General features: G+C 43.6%; 1 protein-coding gene across 1 annotated transcript in view; it reads left to right on the top strand.

Annotated features, from left to right (window-relative positions):
• The first annotated feature begins 435 nt into the window (after nucleotides 1-435).
• LGR4 (leucine rich repeat containing G protein-coupled receptor 4) overlaps nucleotides 436-20,856 on the top strand; it is a 75,103-nt gene continuing 54,682 nt past the window's right edge. Inside the window, exon 1 of the mRNA XM_030950200.1 lies at nucleotides 436-946. Within this exon, the coding sequence (XP_030806060.1) occupies nucleotides 762-946 (185 nt within the window). The 5' untranslated portion in view covers nucleotides 436-761. The remainder of the gene's footprint in view (nucleotides 947-20,856) is intronic.

Here is a 20,856-nt window from a genome sequence, read left to right as displayed (position 1 = left end):
GGCCGGGGCCGGTGCCTGCCGGCTGCGGGGGGACGCGGGCCCAGGTGCCTGCCCGCTCCTGCTGCGGTAACGCTAGGGCTGGAAATGGTGTCCTGAGGTGCCGGGGCCCGGCGCTGCCCCGGTTCGCAGGCCGGCCCGGCCGCGGCTCTGCCCCGTTCGCTCGGCTTTCCTGGGCCCGGGGGTCCCGGGGGTCCCGGCGCCGTGAGGGAGCGGCCCCGGGGGGCGGTGGCCGCCGGGGAGGAGGGCGGGGCTGCCCGAGCCGGCCCCGCCCTTTGCGCCCGTTGGTTGAGGCCTGGCTGTGTTTTGCATATTCCCCACCCCGCGCCGGCTCTGCTCCAATGGGAGCGCGGGTGCGGCCGTCTCATTAGCATACGCACCTCTGCCCTGGGCGCGGAGCCGCCGCCGCCGCAGGACCGAGCTCCGGGAGGGGCGGGAGCGCCAGCGGAGCCACCGGCGCCGGCCCGGCACCGCCACCGGCACGGCCTCCCCCGAGCGCTGCCTGCGCGGCTGAGATGAGCGGTGGCGAGCAGCGCTGTGGGCTGTGCACGGGGCAGGCGGGCGGCGGAGGGCTGACTTCCCGCTGAGGCAGCCCCGGAGCGAGGAGCCCCTTTATTTTGATTTTTTTTGTCGTTGTTGTTTTTGGTGGGTTTTTGTACGCTTTCCCGGCGGCCGGCCGGGCTCGGTAGGCGGAGGGCGCCAGCGCAGAGCCGCAGGCCGAGCCGAGCCGGGCCGGGGGGGCTGGGCGGCCGGCGGGGTCGGCGATGCGGTGCCTCGCTCTGCTTGGCCTCGTCGCCTGGGGCCTGGGGAGCTGGGCCGGACACAGCGGCGGAGCGTCCCCCCCGCCCTGCCCGGCCCCGTGCAGCTGCGACGGCGACCGCGGCGTGGACTGCTCCGGGCGGGGGCTTGCGGCCGTGCCTGCGGGACTCAGCGCCTTCACGCACGCACTGTGAGTCGGGGCCGGGCCGGGCCGGGCCAGGCGGGCAGGTAGCCGGGCGGGGGGAGGCACCGGCGGCGGTAACCCCGGCAATTGCGGGTGTGCGGGGGTTGCTGCGGTGCGGGTCTAATAACGCGGCCGGCTCCGGCGCCGCCGCGCTCCCCGGCCGAGCCGCGGTGCGGCCTCCGGGCAGGGCCCGGCGCCGCTGGGGCAGGTGAGCTCGGCAGGGCCTGGGGCGGCTCCGGGCGGCCGACGGGAGCCGGCCGAGCCCGAAGGGACCGGTGTAAAGCCTGGGAGGAAGCCGCTCGGAGCCGGCGGCGGTGAAAGGCGAGGCTCGGGGGTTCGGTGGGGCCCGAGTCAATGCCGGTGCCGTCCTGAGGCGGGGGGGAGCTGCTGCCCTCGCTCGGGTGTGTGTGTGTGTGCGCCTCAGCGTGCGTCCGCGCCCCGGGTCGCCTTTCTCCTCGTTCCTCTCCAGAAAGTGGTTGCCATTGCTGGTCAGTTTGCTCCCAAAAGCTAAAGGCATTTTCAGGCCGAAGTAAGTCTGGTTAAATACGGTGCCTTCGCTTTTACAAAATCTTCACGATCATAAAGAACAGGGGAACCTTGGAAAAAAACAGCATAGCCAAACATCGGGGGTTTGTCGAGTTTTGTTGTGAATGAAGAAAAACATAAACTCTTTAAAAAGTCCAACATTTTCCCCCATATTCTATGATAATGTTGTGAACCAGGCAGAAACTGGTAGGTCTTGTGTGGCGTTTTGGTAACTTTAATAATAAAATTTTAATTGAGGAATGAGCACGGTTCTGTAGAGACATGACCGTGGAGAGATTTGCAGCTTTCAATACGGTAGCTTTGCTAATCCACAAACCTGTTAAGTTTCACAATAAAACCTGTCAGTCTTGCCCCACTTCTCAGCGCAGATTTCACAGGGTGGAGCAAGGTCTAGTATGGGCCAGTGGTCAAGTCTGGTATTACTAAAGCTTTGCCGTGTTTACAGCATGTCATACAGCACACTACGGCAAACGATAGTGTGACGTTTCAGATCGATACTGAATTGGTGTTTTGTCAGAATACAGCAGAGGTGTATGCCTTGGAAAATGGCATTCTTTTCTTTGTCTTTGTTTGCCCACGCTTAATATGCAGAGGGAGTCTGATTCATAGTTACTGGGTGTTTAGTTTACTGAGGAGGTTTCCAATTTCTCCTACATATTTGGATTGTTTCTTTTAGCTGTTTGGGCTGGGTGGAGAAAGATTACTGGGCCTTTTTTCTTGTGTACTAGTTGATGAATGGTAGAAGTTGCATCTGGTCTCAGTTGTTATCTGTACTTAAGTATTTTGTTCCTTTTTTTGTGCTTATAAGGTGTTAAGTGGGACCCCGCTTTGTGGTGTTTTTCGTGTGGCATAAACGGTGGTTTCTGAGTGTTTGGGGTAGAGAGTTAGACGCTGCCGTCATGAACCCTTGGAATTACTGCTGAACAGTCTTCTCTTCACAGATAAAACAGAGAAGTTACCCAAATTAATAAGGTGCTTGAAGTCTCTCTGGTAAAAGCTGCATTTAAGCATAAGATTTTATGGCTCCTACATTGTCTGGCTGAATTATAAAATGGACTGGTACATCCCTGAGTGTCTGCAACATGACATAAGTTGTCTAATGGGAACAAGTTGCCATAGCCAACACCCGTTAGAGATAAAACTGCTGAAGAGTTTAACTTTGTAAGTTCCTCCTTACTACGCAGGTAAATTTCACACAGGCAATGTGACACTTATGGCAAAAGTGAGAGGAGGCCTGTGCATGCTGAAATGGGCTTTGGAATGAGTTTTTGCAGCTTTTGATTTTATGCTCTTTAAACTTGAGAAGAATCTTTCTTGAACTTGAGAAGAATCTGGTGCTGTGGCAGTGGAGGATACTCTGATCCCTGTTTGCATTCAGTTCCTGCTTCCTTATTTACAGAAGGAAAATAATTGATGGCTTCTTGGTGCTTCTGAGCTTAACCAGTCTCTGTTTTAATGAGGGCACTAGAATTTAGGGTATGTAGAAGACAGTTTTGGAGACAATAAAAAACTCACTTCTGACCTGCTTGGACTGGACAATGTGTAGTTTTGCCAGAGATGCTCAGTTGGTTAGTGTGGAAGAAGAAGACACAAAAATAAAATCACACTCCTACGTGACATGTTTGTCTCATGGCAAAGCGCCTTAGCTATGTGAAGAGAAGAAAACTTTTCTGTGCTCTATGTCAGGCACCTTCATGATGTCAGGAGAGCCCCTCAGCATTGCTGCTGGGCTAGTTTTTGATTATAGCCATGGCAGCAGAGAGCCTGTAGCACAGAGGTGGCTGAAAGAGTGGTACAGTGATGTTCTGTGATACTAAAGCAAAGGTATGCCCAGATTTTTGCTTTGGCCGTGAGAGAAGAAAAGCTGCTCACAATTGAAGTTCGCAGTGAATGAGTTCCAAGGCAGTTGAGAATTATGGAAGGAACCCAGTATTTAATTTTTTACTAGTTATGTTTTCCTGAAGTCTTAATTTCTTTGTGTTAAGACTAATCATTTAGCCTAACTTCCCAAATGCTGCCATGAATGGTCAGACAGGGGTTTCTGTAGAGCCTTAAAGACTATCCTTACAGAATATCCTTCCCATTCCTTATTTCTGTTTATTCAGCTCTTGACTGATCCCCTGCTGTCTCTTGCTTACTGTGGTGGTTTGAAAGCAGGGAGAGAGGGGCTGGTGTGATAGTGGGGGATTATGTGATTACCAGAGAACGGTGAGATCTCTTGAGGGTAATTCTCTCAGACTGAGCAGCTCGAAATGATGGAGTATCTGGTCCCTGCTTTTGAGTCATTGGTGAACTTTGAGAGGTGGAATTTGAATAAAGCTGTCCCAGCTGCAGTCAACTCAGTGAAGAGATTACTGGGAGATGTACAAGTGCTCAGAAAAGAGAGATGACAGCACCAGGTCAGACCTTTCTGAGGGGATGGGATGGATGGGGATGGGCTCACAGGGAGTTGGGATGACATAAGCAAGGATAAATGCTTGATACTTTTACTGTAGGCAACCATTTGTATAATTTAGGTAGGTGTTTATGTAACTCTTAATTGCCATCTGCCAGTTCTGCTATTTATGAAGGTTCAGTTTGCTTGGTTGCAAAATAACTGTAGTGTGTGCACGTTGTAGGCATAGAGTTTGTGGTGACTGGGAGTGGGGCTGTGGCTGATCCCCAGTGGCTCCAGCTGTGCAGGACAGGTGAATGCTGTTGAAGGTGAGGAGCCATGGAGTGCCCAGGGGTGCTGGGCAATCACACAGGGAGCAGAGGGCACACAGGGGCAGGGCACGTAAGGTGAAGGTTTTAAAAGGTTGCACTGAAGAGCAATAAGGAGCAGATGCTTGAAGCCTCCTTTGGTGCCAGTCGTGGCTCCACCATCCTTCTGATATGAGTAAGTGGTGCCTGTGCACCATATAAAGCACATGAAAATGGGTTTTGTTTGGGTTTTTTTTCAGTACTGTATGCTCCTGATTTTTGCTATGATGTTTCACACGCCATGTTCTAGAAAACTTCATGCTAGTGAGAGGAAATTGTGGTAAGGCATACACATGTGCTTGTGCTCCTCATGGATGTCAGTTTGAGAACATTCCAGTTTGGAAGGTTTAATATTGTATGAGTCTTTTGCAGGAGATAAAAGCAATGAATTCTAGATAATTACTTTTGGAGAGATCTATGGGCCTGGCTGATTTAGGTCTTGCCTGACAACCATGAGGATTATAGCCCCTTGTCAGTGCCTGCTATTATGTTTTAGGCAGTTCAAATAAGAAAACAATACAGATAGTTTTCATTCTAGTGATTCTTGTGTGTATTTTCACACAAAGAAGGAAGGGTAGGGTCCCTTGCTTTAATTTTGCTTTCTTTGAGTGTGAAAGGAAGGGGGGCTTGGGAGCTCTGGCTGCCCTAGACTAGGGGATAAATCTTCAGGATGAAATTGTTATCTTGATCTTTTGGGTTTTTTTGCTCATTTAACCTAATAGTGCTGTATTTCTGTGTGCTGTTGAGCACTAGCTTTATGAGGTTGAGATGTTGCAGTTGAGATCCTTTTTTCACGTGTTTTTCACTACAGGTTGCTTCAGCCATCATAGAGTCTGATCTGTATTTTGGAATACATGCTATCTGGAGGTACCTCCATGCTCTAACCATTGAGTGAGATCCCTTGCTCTGTGTATAAATGGCAAAATGATGTGGTTCTATTTGGAGTGAGCAGAGCTTGCACATTTCTTTGTCTTTTTATCTGTCACTGTTATTTTTTTGTAGAATGGTGATAAAATGTTGTAGGGAGGTGTGAGATGTCTTCTGATACATCTGGTTCAGAGAGATATTTAGTGTGCTGCTCTGGTCAGATGTCTAAGTATAGAAGGACCTGGCTGAGTTTTGTTAATGCTGTCTGGTAGAGTTGTTATGGTGTAAAGTGAAGATGTCCAGATGTGACCTTTAGTCTGGAAAATGTAGCACGATTGCAATTCTTCTGAGGTAGAAAAGCCTCATCTAATTACAGGTTTGAAGGTTTAGCAGGTAAACCATTTAGTTTTTCATTTGCCTATGCTACCTACTGGTGATGTGATGGCAAGTAGTAGTTCCATACTTATTTTAGAAAGACATGGTCATGTCATTTCAATTTGAATATTCCTATAAGTCAGCAGAACTATTGTTACATTTGTACAGGCTCATAAAATCCCACAGGCAGGAGGAGTATTTCGGTTTGGTGAACATTCAGTGATTCCAGCAATAGTCTTTCCAGCATGTATCACCCAAGGGTTGGAGTCTTTATCTTCATTTTAAGCTGGCCAATTTATCTGTCAGTCTTGTAAAAAAGTAGATGCTTTTAGGTAGTGTACACAAAGTGAAGCTGTTGGTGTTTCAGTGTTAAATATTTTTGCCTTTTAAATGTTTTTGTTGATATCAAATTTGGTGTTTTCCTCTTTATCCCCCCAGAAAAAAACCCCAACATTTTGCCATAGCACATAATTCTCAGGTATTTGGCATTTATTTTGTACATGGAGCTCATTTGTATCATATGTAATTTCTTGTTTGATGTGTACTGGCAGAGGCTTGTAAGTGTGATTTGGGGGAATAAATACTATGATAAGTCTGCAGCATAGAATCAAGCTTATGCTAGCAAGGAGGTAAATAATTACCATTTCAGTTCTTGAGAGAAATTTGCTAGTAACTATCTACTTGAGAGGGAAAATATGGAAGCTGTAATATAAGGACTAAAAAACAAAACAAAGCTAAAAAAGCCTCCTCTGCAAGGATCTTTGTTTGTTTTGTACTCTACATCTAAGCCAGCAATTTTTGCAGAACACAAGCTCTTATTTACCCAGAGAAAATTACTGGCCTAGATTTCCGAAGGGCTGAGCACCCATATCACATTTTAGAGAGCATGATGGCTGCAGGGCTCTGGGAGTAACTCTGGATGTCAGAAATCTTCCTCTCAGCCACCCCTGGGCATTTCCTAGAACCTTGTTCCTAAAGATGAGCCTCTCGTTGGGAATAGATAGGAGCTGGTATTCTGTTCATTTTGTGTGGTGATTGCCAACAGCCCTGGTTTGCCTGCCCCTTGTTTTACAAACAAGCAGGAGAGCGAGGTGGGTGGGACTGATTCATTTCAGCAGGGCTGCTGGAACTGCATGGCAGCAGTTACTCTGTTCAGGGTGAGAGTGTTTCAGGCAGCAGCTCTGTGCTGCCAAACCGTGGTTTTGGTCTCTCTATGGAAGAAGCAGAATGTCAAAAATAGCTTAAGGAAGAATCAGAGAGATTTGTATGATCCTAGAAATAGGAGACTAAGGTAGAAAGAACAGAAGCAGCCATTCCTATTTGAAGAAACTTGTAAATTGAAGCAGCAGAGTTTTAAGTGCTACAAGCCCGTTGCTTACAGAGATCTCAATAGTATGTCATGGATTAGAGGCCCTGGCCATCCTCTCCACCTGGTAGATTCACCATCTGCTTCACCAGTGACCTAGGATTTTGCAACAGAAAAAATACTCTTTTGTAGTTTTTCATGTCTGCCTTTCTGGTACTGTTGCAGTTTGGAATAAGATGTTCTCAAGCTGTGGTCTGAAAAGAGCTTTCTAGTCATGTGATGTTGGTTCTCAGTGCGCTGCCGCCTCTAGCTTGCCCTGCACAGCCCTGCTGAAGAAGTGGAGGTAGCTATTGGTATTTCCTTTGCTGAGAGGTGGCCAGCTGGTGGTGTTGATGGGGAATTGTGTGCAGGGGATAGTTGTCACAGGAGCTCACACAGAGAACAGGAAGATCTTGGTGTTACTGTGTAAATACTGTCCTCACTATAAATGTGTCTGAGAGCTTTTCTTCAGAATCACGCCCAGATTCATTCACTTTTGTTCCAAATAAAGCTGGTATGTCCAAATTGGAAAAACATGCAGCAGTAGATATAAGGGTACCTGGGAATTATAATTAAACAATGAAAAAATGGCCTGTGATGTACCTGCAAAACAGTTGACCTTTTTGCTTTTTTTTTTTTAAGTGCTAAGTTCCTGTCAGTGACTTTCACTGTAGCTGAAAGTTTCCAGTATTTTCAAATCATATGTCATTTGTTTTAAAATACATACTTGACATAGCAGGATCCATTTTATTTTACTCTTGAATGATTTAACTGTTACAGGATTGTGACAAGGTCAGCACTTTCCACTTCCCAGAAACATACTCCTGTTGCTCAAAGAGTAAGGGAAATCTCTGTTTCAGCTTCACCAAGAATTTGAAGGCACGATGATGATATACATCTCTTACAAAACTGCAGAGAGGACTGTAGTGATCTCAAAAATAACAGTTTTAAGTTGGTGTCTGAGAACTGCTGTTGAATTTGAATGGGTAATAGCCAACTTATGGTATTACGCATAATGTCAGCCAATATGGTAACATGTTTTTAAAAATACAGATAGCTGTTTTTGACTAGGTATGTTGGTATTCCCTGGTGGACCGTGGTCTGACATCTGTCAGAGATATGTTTGATTTTGGGAAATACGAATATCACTTAAAATTCTTACTAAAATATGAAGGCTTTTTTTTTCTTTTAAGGTGATGTGCCTCCTCCTTTTCTCTCTCCAACCAGTTGTGGTAAAGTGCTAGGTCTTGCAAGGATTTTTTTCACCCTAAAACTTTTAATCAGATGTATCTGGACTTTTAAACAGTTACAGGATTAGTAGTGAATCATAAATGAATGTGCAATTTCAGAGGTACCCAGGGAAGGCTTAAACCTGTTTAATTTAGCTTAATAATGCTGCAGATGCAGTTGTATATTTGGTAAGGTCGCTCTCTAAAAATGTGTTTTAACGGGGGGGGTTGCTGTTACCTGGTTGACACGTGAGGGGGTTACAGATGAATAGGCTGCCCCAGTGCCCACTGGGGAGAGCAGCATGGCTGTGCTTTCATAGCTATGTCCCTGACAGTGAGAACAGATGGGCTGCTTCATCCCATCGTGGAGAGCCATGTGCGGGGCTGGACAGCCAAGGGACTCATTGGTAAGGTTTGCTGGGAGCAGTTCAGCTGTTGGTGAAGCTCTTGTGCTTTGCCTGGCACTGCTCAGTGGTGGCACGGGAAGCCCAAATGTGGAACAATGCTGTTTTGGTGTTGCACTAATGCAGTGTATTGCAGAGACCATGCAGCACAGCTCACTGTGGCTGTGTTTCATTCTTTTGTGTGTGATACTATGCAGTGTTTCTTTCTGAGCCATCTGGGCACTGTGGGGGTTGTGTTTGGTGTTCAGCAGATGAAGAAGACATGAGTGCAGATGTGGGTCCTGCTGGGATGTACCTGGGGTTGGTGCCTCCTATGCCCATGGCTTCCCCTTTCAGAGCACAAAATGCAAACGCTGTTCCCTGCTGTCCAAACAGGACGTGGCAGTATGTTAGCTTGTAAAGGGAGAATTTGTTTTTCCTGCACTCAGGGTTTTGGGGTTGTGGCAGGAAAGCAGGACAGTAGCTCCTGTTGCTGGAGGAGGAGATGGTGCAGGTCAGGAAAGGATGTTTGGGGAAGCTGGCTGCCCTTGGCTGTCAGATGGAGTCGGTGGTGTACAGCCTCAGTCCTTTCTTTGTTATTAGAGTTTGAGATATGGGATATCCTGGCTGTCCTTTTTAAAACTTAGTCTCATGTTATTTTAAAAATAACTCTTACTGGAGAAGTTTCCTTGCTGTTTTCTAAATGCTGATCCAGATTAGTAGCGGGTGTAGTTTGCTCATCTGGAAAAGTGAAGAGACTGAAACCTGTGACTTAGGAGTGCAGGCCCTCTCTGGAGCAGTGGGACATTCTGTCTGGAAAAGTGCATGGTGCTCTTCCTGTGGCAGAACTGGTGCATCTGACCTTCACTCCATTCGTGCGTGTAGAAGCTGTGAAGAGGTTGCCATCTTTTTCAGGTGCTGTGGTTGGAAGCCCTAGAAATATGTTGTTTTTTTTAACTAGGGGAAACCTTTCCCAGACTGGGGGACATGCCTGTAGCAGTGCTCTCAGCAGTTCTGTGAGCTACTCCTGCAAATTAGGAGTCCTTTACCCTACTGCCAGGAGCCCTGCACCATTTGGAATGTGGTTGCTTGACTTACACGTTCTTCAAGGGAATTTTGCAAAGCCACTGTCAGCAGCAACCTACATATTTCTTGTTCTTCTCCTTTATTTACAGTTTCACTCAAGGAGCTGCTCTCTTGAGACGTGAAATGTTCGCTGTGCTGGATGTCCTCTTGGGGTCTTGGTGGCCTTCCTAGAATTAGCTGGGGAGAGAGAAGGGAAATGGTTCATTGTAAACAGTCTTACTCTGAGAATATAGTTAGTGATAATTTGGGCCTGCACAGGCTTCTGACTTTTGGAAATTTTTTACTGCTATTGGCTTTAACATTTGAGTTTCAAAAAACCATAATGGAAGTGGATGGGCTAATGTTGACCAAACTGTTAATATTTTACAGAACCTAGTGTGAGTCTTGCTGGGTGTAGAAAATCCATGTCTTTTGCAAGGGCAAATCTGGCTCTGTGTTACTATGGCTAAGTGTTTACTGGAGGCATTATATCTTTTCAATATCAGGTCAGTCATTTATTTAGAATTTACTTGGTCTTGCTTGACATTTTTCTCAGAAATTTCAACTAGTTCATTTACATGTTCTTTTTCTGTAACCTGCTTACTGCAAAGGCAGGTCTCTCGTTTTCAGACCAAAAATGAACAATATCTCGTATGTTCAAGAGGATTAAGCAAGGATTTAATTTGTTCTTGGTATAATAAGTGGCAGTCGTTTACTTCTTCAGCAGAATACTTTGCAGTATTGCAGCAAGACCGGTTTTTCCTCCTTAAAACTCTTCAACTCTCCTGAGTAATCACGCCAGTAAAACAAGTCTATGTATTCAAAAGAGGCTAGCATGAAAACAATAATATACCTGAAATCCCATTTAAGAGTAGGACTGCTTGCACTGTGATTGTATCTTCACTTACACAAAATAAGATTTTTTTTTTTTTGTCTAAAAGCATGAATGGGAGAAATTCTGTAACAAACATCAGATAAATATTCAAATACCCTTGGCGTTTGCTTCACCAGATATATTCCCTATGTCCTTCAAAGTGCATCACCTGGTCTGGGTTGGTTCAGTGCCATCAAGAACAGAGAATAGCAGAATAATAATGTAAACATAAAAAAAATTGTCCCTCGTGCCATTTGTCATTGAACTTGCCTCAGTGAATTTGGTGCCCAGTCTGATTTATTTTTTTATAAAAAGGTCAGGATTGATACTGCTGACCACTGTGCAAATTGACTTTCCCACCAGTTTGTCCTTTGGCATCTTCAGTGGGAATAGGCAGTTTGTGTTTCATCTCTGGCCTGCAAGTGCCCATCAGGAGATACACTTTAGAGTTACTGGAGCAACTGAGGATTCTACAGTGTTTATGAAGCATGTACCTCTTTCAGAAAAATCCACCTCTTTCGAAAGAGGATACATTAGTTGCATTGTGCTGTTACTGAGAAAGAGAACAAGAATTACACAGTGCCTACTGTCATCCCATGTACTGAATAAGTTTTACTTGTTGGTGCCTTTCTTGAACTATCAAATTGAAAAGTAGTTTCTTAAGAGAACTTCTGAATCTCAGTGTGAATCAACAGGCGAAGTGTAGAGGTAGTTTTGCATATGACCATTTTCAGCCTTACAAGTTTTTTGCATCTCTAATTTAAAGAAAGAAAAACCATTGAGTAGTAGCAGCCTCCCTTGGGATTTGAGCCTTGCTCATGTTTGTGTTGAAGTAGAAGCCTGATGTGCGGTAGTGGTGAGTTCTGTTTAGCTCTGCTGTATATCAGTGGAAATCTGCAGGAGTGTGTGGACATCTGGTTTGGCAACCTAATCTGAGGGCGTTGCTAAAAGAGTTTAGAGTGAGTGACTTGCAAAATTTTAAAGTTTGGTAAAGGAGGCAGGTTCCTGCTGCAGAGCAGTGCTAGCAGATGCTTCTTTTGAGGCTGACAGCAGATACCTTAACAATTCATATTTGCAGAACTGTTGGGAAAGCCTTAAGATCTGTCATTGTTATAGAAGTTGCTTAACTCCTTTGGGAGCTCAAACATACAAGCGTAGCCTTAAATGGGATCACTTCTTAACCTGTCTCTATGAAAGAGTCAGCCTTTGGTTTAGGTGTTTCTGAAGTGTACAGGGTGCTAGAAATACGGGATATTGCTCCCTATTTGCTTTGTATTTTAAAAGCAGTTAACCCATGGCATAATTTCAGAGAATACGTGCAATCACCCAAGGAGCCTCACTGCACGTGCAGGTAAAAGCACAAACAGGCCCTGTTGTGCTGCCATCCTCTCAGCAGCAGCAGTGCACTGCAGATGCCTTGGAAGGGCTCTTTTCTCCAGGTGTGCAACCTCCTTGGAAGGAGGAGAATCTGTTACAGCTTTTCTTTAGCAGCTTTTCACTGCAAATAGCTTTCATTCAGTTTTCACAGAGTAGTCCAAGGCTTTTGGGGAAGGACTGGGCTGGAAACTCAGCACACTTATTGACATATGTTGCATGCATTTAGACAAGGTGGTGAATGAAGCACAAGAGGCATCTTAAACATTGAAAATCTTGGTCATATTTTAAGGTTTTTTAGCTGTTACAGAAATAACATCTGTGGAGAGATTAATGAGCAGTAAGTAAACTGTATTGGATCCAGGATTGCAGAATGCAGTTTAACTGCTTTAGGTTTCAGCACACTCATTTAATTACTGGGTTACTGTAGGTTTTCTCTGCTGTGGGAAGTGTGTGTGTGTGTAAGGGAAAATGTGAACATTTATGCAAAGAACTGTGAATAAAGTTTGGGAATATTGCCTTTGTGTTGCCTACACAATCCCACTTTATATTATCCCTGCCTTGATTTCTTTTCAAGAAGATTGTGGATAGGTCTTGCTATCACTTGCACTCAACTATTTCAGTGTCCGGTTCCCTGTGTGATTTAACACACACAAATTTAGTTATTCTTTTCTGGCCTAGGGAGAGATTTCCTTCCAATAATTACCTTTACTGCCCTTTACCCTTCTGCACATAAGTTTGTTTGGAGAAACATAGTTGCTTGGTAAGCAACTCCAAACAAGGCAGTGCCTGGAGCTGTCTTGGAAACATAAATTATATCTTTTGAATAGCATGTTAAGCTTCATGTGCAGAAAGTAAACGACTAGATGTACTGAATAAGCAAGCTCTCAACATTTCTCCCTGAGCTGTAGGCCCTTTGAGTTCATCGGGAAAGCGCCAGTTCACTCTGCCCTTCAATACTCTATTGGGGCAGTGCAGGTACAAAGATATTCAGGTTACCTAATAACATCCATTCATTCAACCATTGCTTTCTACTGGCAGCTGTTTAGTCATACAGTATTCAAATGTATTTATGAGATGAATGTGATGCAATGCTGCCAGACAGATTGCTCCTGTGGTAGCAAAGAAATACATATTTAATAGTGTGGAAATTTCTCAGGATTATATACTTCTGTTTGCCTTCCATGATGACCTTCTTAATGCATAGTATGGATGAAAGAAAATATAGATAGTAAAGACCAGCAGGGACAAAGTATATACATTCTTTGTCAAAACAATTTTTATTTTAATTCAATGGTAGTTAGAACAGAGAATTTCTTGAGCTGGGTGGTACAGAATTACTTCTGAAAGCTGTTTCATTAATTAATTTATACGCTGTACAAGATACAGTCTGATATGTAAGGGATGGTTTCTTCACCCTACTATGTTTACTATAAATAATCCTTGTATCTAACTATTTTGTGGTAAATATAATGAAAAGCAGGAAGAGGTTCCATTTGTCTTGAACCTTTGAATATTTGGTGTTCTTATTAAGATGGAGCAATCATTTAACTATTGTTAATGGCAGTAAATATTTGTGAAGTTGACTATCTTTTTGTATGTGGAAAAAAGAAACTGTTTTAACTTGACAAAGCTATGGATCTTTTAAAATAAAATTGTCTTCTTCATTCTTTGTGTTTGCTCAAAACCACAAATCATGTTTTGCCCATTTCCTCACCTTTTCCCCTAAGGTAGTCTCTTAAATCTCTAATCTGACCACCTGTCCCTCAACTAAAATTTAAAATAAATCACTGCATCTGCTTTACATTTTTTAGATTGGGTAGTGAATATAAGATAGATTGTTATTTATTGTGCCATCTGACACTATATTTGTAGAGCATTATTTAATTTGTTGCATTAAAAATAGTTTGCCAGTTTCAATAGAAACCTTTTCACTCTGTGAACTTTCAGGGTGTTAATTTCTTTTTTTTAATGTTATCTTCATAGTTTTGCTGGTGATAAATTGGAAAAATGGAAAAATGGGTGTGTTAATGGAAGCAAATTATTAAATTGGTAATGAGGAAACAGGGTGTCAGTAGCTTAAAGGATGTCTGTGTTAGGAGCAGGTTTCAAGCTGTGTGGCAAGTTTTACTGGCCTTGGTTTACTGATCCAGTAAAATTCATAGTCTTTCAAGGTGGGAGGAACCAGACTTCTTCAAAATAAGCAAGAGCGAGACAAACCAGATCATGTTATTAAGGGAACTTGGCAAGGATACGTTTTGCCCACCTTGTATCGATTTTAGTTGTTTCCATGTGAATTTACACTGCTGTTCAGTGGTCTTTAGGTAAGAGCTGGGGTGTATTTCCTTGCCTGTAGAATAGCTGTGATGATGTGAAAATATGCCCATGCTTGTCCTGTGGAGATAACCAAGAGGACAAGTGTTCATAAGCCAAGTTTGTTTGTTGGAGTTCATCTGTAAAATGCATATTGCTGGGAAAATGCACATACTGTTTCTGTCTATAAGCAAGCTGGAAATACATGCAGATTTTGCCTTCTGTGGGTTCCTTCTTTTCACTCACACATGAATTAGGTGTGTTTGTGTAAAAATTGATTCTATGTACATGATCAAAGTTGACAAGCCTTAATGTCTGTTGCAAGGAGTGTGGACCTGCTAGTCAATGTGGTAGGTCTTTGTTTTTCATGCGAATAGTTGAAATGTTCTGTTTGCATTAAGTAAGCTGGTTTTTTCTTGACAGTTTAGTGATTAAAATCTGGTCAGTTTTAAATAAGTGTAGTCATTTAAATACTGAGAACAAAGTGAAACTGAAGAGATAACCTTTTCAAGAAAATAACTAGTAATGAGAGCTCCTTTGACCTCTTTTTAATAATTGCAAGGGGGGGCTATCTGTTCTTTTTGGTAGAGGGTTTCTGTGAACCATTTCATATGTTTGTATACGTTTTCCTTAAAAATTAGAAAATACACTAAGTTTTTCATTGGCTTATATTGTTGTGTCAGCAATAGTAAATATTACTAATTTTATTCATGTTAGGGCAGAATCCAGAAGTCCAGAGCTGTGTGTTCTACTAAGTTTGGTTAGCACAACTATCCAGTTTGGGATGCAATTCCTAACCAGTAGTCATGTTTTGTGAGTGCCTCTGATGTCTGAGTAGTTTTGGGGTGTTTGTTTGCTTTCATTTTTTTCCACAGAATTGTTAGGGTTGGAGAGACCTCTGGAGATGATCCAGGCTAACCCCTCTGGCCAAGGCAGGGTCACCTGGAGCAGGTGGCAGAGGTGTGTGTCCAGGTGGGGTTTGGATGTCCCCAGAGGGAGACCCAGTGACTTCCCTGGGCAGCCTCTTGTAGTCCTCTGCTACCTTCAATGTAGAGAAGGACTTCCTCATGTTGCTGCCTCAGTGGGACTTTGTGTTTTAGTTTATGGCCATATTTGCTTGGTTTGGGTGGTTGTTTGGTTTGTTTGAGGGTTTTTGTTGGTTTTGTGCTGTTGTTTGGTTGGGGGAGGTGTTTGTTTTTTGACAACAGCAGATTAGACACTGAGCCATGCAGCTAGTGAGAGGCAAAGTGTGGGCCTTGGGTTGCACAGGAGGGACAGGGTCTTGTTATGCTTTTCTATATTATATTGCAATGGCATATTCTCACACTATATTTTAGTTTTATCAGATATTCTAGCAGTATTTTTACCAGCTTGATGCAAATTGATTGTTGCTGATGCATTGGATGCACTTAGGACGAGCTTTCATGCTTGATTTTAGAATGTAAATTACTTATCTTGCTCTTTGCTTCTAGGGAAGAGTTCCTCCTGAACTGCTGTGGTAAATAATCACAGAAATTGTCAATAGTGTAACAGAATTTGAGTGCAGTTAGTCCTTTATCAATGTTGAACTCTGTTGAGGTCAGGGATACGAGACATTCTGATAAAGGCTTGTGAATAGGCTTTCCAAAAATATATGCTTGGACTAGGCCTTCAAACCAAGCCATGCAGACATTGCTGTAGGTTTTTCCTCCTTATTTTTTTTGTGTAGTTACATCATATTTTCTTGTAGGAGGAGGAAACAGGAACACCATTTAGGACAAGTGGTCATCATGTATTATTTGTTGTGGTCTTAATTCAGTGGTCTAAGGTAAGACTAGAAAGAGATTTTGTTATATAATACCTAAGTAGGCCATCTTATCTTTGAAAAGCAAAATCACTGAGTACCATTAGATGACCATTGCTGAAAGGAAAGTTGCTTCTTTGATTACGTGAACAGTTACCAGCAGCTGACTCTCTGATGTATTTTAAAAAAATACAAAAAGGTTTTTCTATTATTTTAAAAATAATAGAAAGGTCCATGTTGCTTTGTACCCAGTTGCATTTTCATAAAACCATATGAAAATCAATGGTTTGGGTTGGAAGGGACCAAAGATCACCTAATTCCAACCCCCCTGCCATAGGCAGGCACACCTTCCACTAGACCACGTCAGACTCCCATCCAGCCTGGCCTGAGCAAGGGATATTCCAGGGATGGGGCACCCCCAGCTTCTGTGGGCAGCTTGTTCAGAGTCTCACCACTCCCACGGTAATTAATGTCTTCCTGGTATCTAGTGTGAGCCTGCTGCTTTCACTTTGATCCCGTTCACCGTGCTTCTGCCACTCCATGCTCTTGGGAACAGTCTTTATCTCTTTCTTTTCTAGGCTCCCTTCAGGTACTGGAGGCTGCAGTTAGGTCACCCCAAAGCCTTCTCTTTTCCAAGCTGAGCAATCCCAGGTTTTGCCTGGACACAATTTTGTTTATAGCATGTGGTGCTTGTTAAATAATGCCTGCCTGATACGTAGGTGGTGTAGAGAGGATTTTAAAACATTGCTTTTTGCATTGACTCAGATTGGTGATTGTAATAAAAATGGCTTTTTCTGTTCTTCATGTTTTGGGGGTTTCTGTCAATTGCACAAAGGCTATTCCAGTTTTCTCTCAGGGAGAAGGTGCTTTAGAGATTACCAGAGCCTCAGCCTGTGCTTCTTTAATGTGAAAAATATCCTCTGGTAATGATTCTGGTAGCTTTTGGCTGGACTGGCTAGGCCAGTCTCCATGGGGAAGCTGCTTGTGTTCACAGGACAAGGGCATTTACAGGACAATGGAGTGAGGCAGCAGCAGCTGGAGGGCTTGGTGGACCATGGTTGGGCAAGTGATGGCTTCGAGTGGTACTTATACCTGGTACTCCTTACCCACCCCCGAGCCCTTCACCACATGCACTGGATGCCTCCCAAAAAACAGTGACCACGTTAGTCTGCTGCTTTGGCTGGTTTGGAGTGGGAAGGGATTAGATGACTAGGTTTCCTCCAACCGGCCTGCATCTCTGAGGATGATATTTCAATGGTGTTTTCTTAAAACTGTTTTGTTTCGTGTTTGTGGCTCAAATATTACAAGTTTCTATAGCATTCCTGTCAAACAGAATCTGCCCGTGCTGCTGAAAAGCAGACATAATCCTCAAATGTCCTGTTTAATACACAACCATCAGTATTACATCAGTTTGGTCCTAAATAGTGAGTACAGATTACCTTCATTATTTTAAATGCAAGCAGATATTTAATTGTACGAGAGGCTAGTTAGATAGCAGGGTTTACACTTGAGCCTTGAGCAGCTGTATTTTCAGAGCATGCTGATGTGTCATGTGCAGTGTCAGCGCAGTTCCCGGTCCTTTCTCAGCTGTGTGTCTCGGGACGCCCAGGGATGTTTCATCAGCATGCCTTTTCCACATGCTTTCATTTCGGGAGCTGCTGTCTCCTGATGGCTTTGAGCGAGCTGTTGCAGATAGGCTGGATTTATGACTACCTGTATTAGCAGGGGATGTACAGCAAAGAGTGAGCAGAGTAAGCTTGAACTTCTTGTTATTGATGATAATATTTAAAAGCTAAAATGTAACAGTATTTCAGTTGTGAATACGTGGAAATTGTGTGTACTACTTAATGTGTTTCAGAAATCCCTGTTACTTTTCTTCTTTCAATACAAGAAAACAGGCGTGTAATGCCTCATTGAAAGAAGCCTGTAGGGGTGCTTTGTGAGGGACTTAATTAAGGGCTTTGAAAAACTAAACAAAAGGAAAAAGAAAATGCTACAGGGTTATTGTTATTCCAACCCATTGGCTCAGAGAGCTGACCATCCATTGGTGCCTTCTATCCTTTTGCGAGCTGAATGACACTTTTGTTCATGGTTAACAGAGGTGAAAGAAGCCAATTATTGGCTGTCTTTTCCACAGGGCAGCTGCAGACGGATTTCACTGCAGGCAAATATGGACTCTTCTACCACAAGGATGATTGTGATGACAGTTATTTTTGTGTAATTGTACGAAAGAAAACAGATCTTTTTTTTGCCTTCCAGTGACTTGTGTAGATGTTTATTGAAAACTACTGTGAATATGCTGGCAGGGAATGGGAGCGTGTGAGGGACTGGATTCCCCATGCTAACAGTGTACTCAGCTTTTTCTGTGAGTATGTGAATGAGTGAGGGTTTTTTAATTTACTTTTCTCCTCTTATTTTCTTTTTTTACCTTGAAATTGCAGTTGATTTGAACTGTAGAGTTTTTCTAATTGGTGTACAGTATGCATTTAGCTCTCTTATGGCTTGCCAGCCCAAGCTGTGCTGGCTCCTCTGTATGCAGTAATGACAGAGGGACAACCACTGCAGGTTAGTGGGAAGCCCTACAACAGCAAAGCACGCCATTAAGGACCCAGAAAGTGTCTGTGCCTGAAACTTGTCATCCCTTCTCCCACATCTCTATTGCTTGGTCCAGTACATGATAAAAATCTTTTCCCCAACTCTTTCTTTTATAATTAAAGTCCTTTTCTTTTTTTTTTTTTCCCTGCAGATTTTGTTTCAGTGGTTGTAGTTTAAATGTGTAAAGAGGCTCAGTGGACTAAGAAGCAGGTTGTCTGACTGTTGGGATTCTGGAGAGGTCCCCTCCAGTTAGGGGCAATTTTAGTGCAAGGGCCATGTCTCAGTCAGGGTTGATGTGCTTTTGTTACACAGCAGACTTCTTGTCGTGTTAGCTGCTCGTTGGCCTGTCACTGCTTGAGCTAGGCTGCTTTGGAAGCCTCTTTGCATTTAGGCATCGTTCACAATTGTTAAAAATAGGTTAGAAACTGTTGTAAAATAGTTGATAGATCGTTAAGCATGTACCGCTAGTTTGGTTATTATATTGTAAAAGGGATTAAAAGGATAGTTATAAGAAATATGGTACTCAATAACACACCTCAGTAAAGTGCACCACCCCACCAAGGGAAACGAGCCAGCCGGGACAGAACTGTAATGAGCCAATCGAGCACCTTAAACCTTCATGCAAATGAAGGATCCAAAGAGAAACCAATCCAGAGGGACAAAATACAGGATAAAAACGGGCTTCTGACCCGCTGAGGTTGTGTTGCTGCATCGGGGCCATCGCTGCTGAGCAGCCCCAGCGCCGGCGCTGCTCCATCCTCGACGGGACGCTCCTGCTCCGCCCGCGGGCCCCCTTGCTTGGGGCCTTTCTTTTTATTACAATAAATGCTGAAATCACTTTAGTACCGGGAGCTTGCTCTCGTTTTTATCAACAATAACAGTATTAAACATGGGGGCAAAGGTGATGCTCCTCAACTTATGTGGTTTTCTGCTGCAGGTGAGAGTCTGCGTTTTCTCCTCAGACCTTTGGAAGTGGAAATGCTGAGTACATTCCTCCTTCATCTCTTGGTGAATAAAGGAGTTTTTATGCTTTCATTTGGTTTCTCTTTATCCAGACCGATTTTTTTCCTTCACAGATTTTTTTTTGTGTGTGGCATGGCCTGTTACCTGCAGATGGGACTGCTGCTGCCACATCCTGCTGTGTTGCTCACCCACATGGAGTGAAATTCTGAAGTGAGTTGTGCCCCCATGAGCTTAGCCCAGTGCAGGCAGCATTGTCTGAGGCTCAGAGACTCCTCAGAGGATGTGACTTGGAGGCACTTGTCATTTGTGGGGTGTTTTCAGTTGTGGGGCTGTGCTCTGCAGACTCCTGAGAAGGAGAGATGTGTGCCAGCAGTGCTGAGGTGGCTCTGCTGGGGCCGAGGAAATGGGCAGGCAGCCAGCCTGGCTCTCAGGGAAGGAACCAACAAGAGTTGTGTGTTTTTTCACGAGGCAAAAAGCATACGTGGATTTGGCTTCTTGAAATGAAATAATTAGCTGTGTGAGAAATCAGATAATAACAAGATAATTCCTAGCACTCTGTGTGAAAAGAAATAAAACGGGGTTTGAATACTCCCTTGATGTCCCTTGTTCGGTCCCGTACTATTGAAATAGAAGATGAACCTGTGACTCTTCTCTAAGAGTGTCCTGGCAGATAATTTGGGCAGCTTTCATTTTAATTCATGTCTAAGGTTCACTGGAAGCTAAGGTGGATGCTTAACCCATGTCTTCATATGTATCTGTAAGGAACTTGGACATGGATCTCAAATCAAGAAGAGAAATGTAGCTGAAGCCATCATAACTCTACAGAGCAGGAACGCTGATGACGCTGTTTGGATTCTTGTATTCAGCTACACTCCTTGTCAATAGGCAGCGGCTTTGCCATTTGTTGAAGGTACAGTTTCCTGAGAGAAACGCAGGTTGTGTGCTAGCGCCCATGAACTCAGTCACATGGGAAACTTTAGGCAGACTTTAATCCTTTAAATGTCATGAAGTAGAAATTACTCTTATGTTAAAATGCTATGCAGTAATTGATGACCAAAAATGTTCAAAACTTAAGTTTTACATCTTACCAAAATTGGTTATTTTTTCATAATTTTATTTAAGATACCTTGAAAATTGCTACATATAAGCATGTTTGGTTCTAAAAAGGTCCTTCCAGGTGCTGCCATGAAGTCTGTTTTGGCACTAGGAAGTTGTACTATGTGCTTTTAGTTTCCCACAGTATAGATATTTTGAGTGCTTTTGATGTAACTAGAAATAGTTTTTAGTTACATCCAAGTTACGTGTTATATGTGATTGAAAAGATGCTTAAATGCTAAAGCTGTTGTATATAGGCTTGGACTAACATTTAGATTTTGTCATCTGGCATCATTGTGTCAGTGACTGTGTTCATTCGCAAGTTTTGTTTTGCTGGTTTTTTGTTTTTAGCCTTCTAAAAATGTAG

This window comes from Camarhynchus parvulus, chromosome 5 (genome assembly GCF_901933205.1).
Source record: "Camarhynchus parvulus chromosome 5, STF_HiC, whole genome shotgun sequence".
In the NCBI taxonomy this organism is placed as follows: Eukaryota; Metazoa; Chordata; class Aves; order Passeriformes; family Thraupidae; genus Camarhynchus; species Camarhynchus parvulus.
The sequence above is the reverse complement of the archived record's forward strand: the minus strand, read 5'-3'. Positions and strand labels throughout refer to the sequence as shown.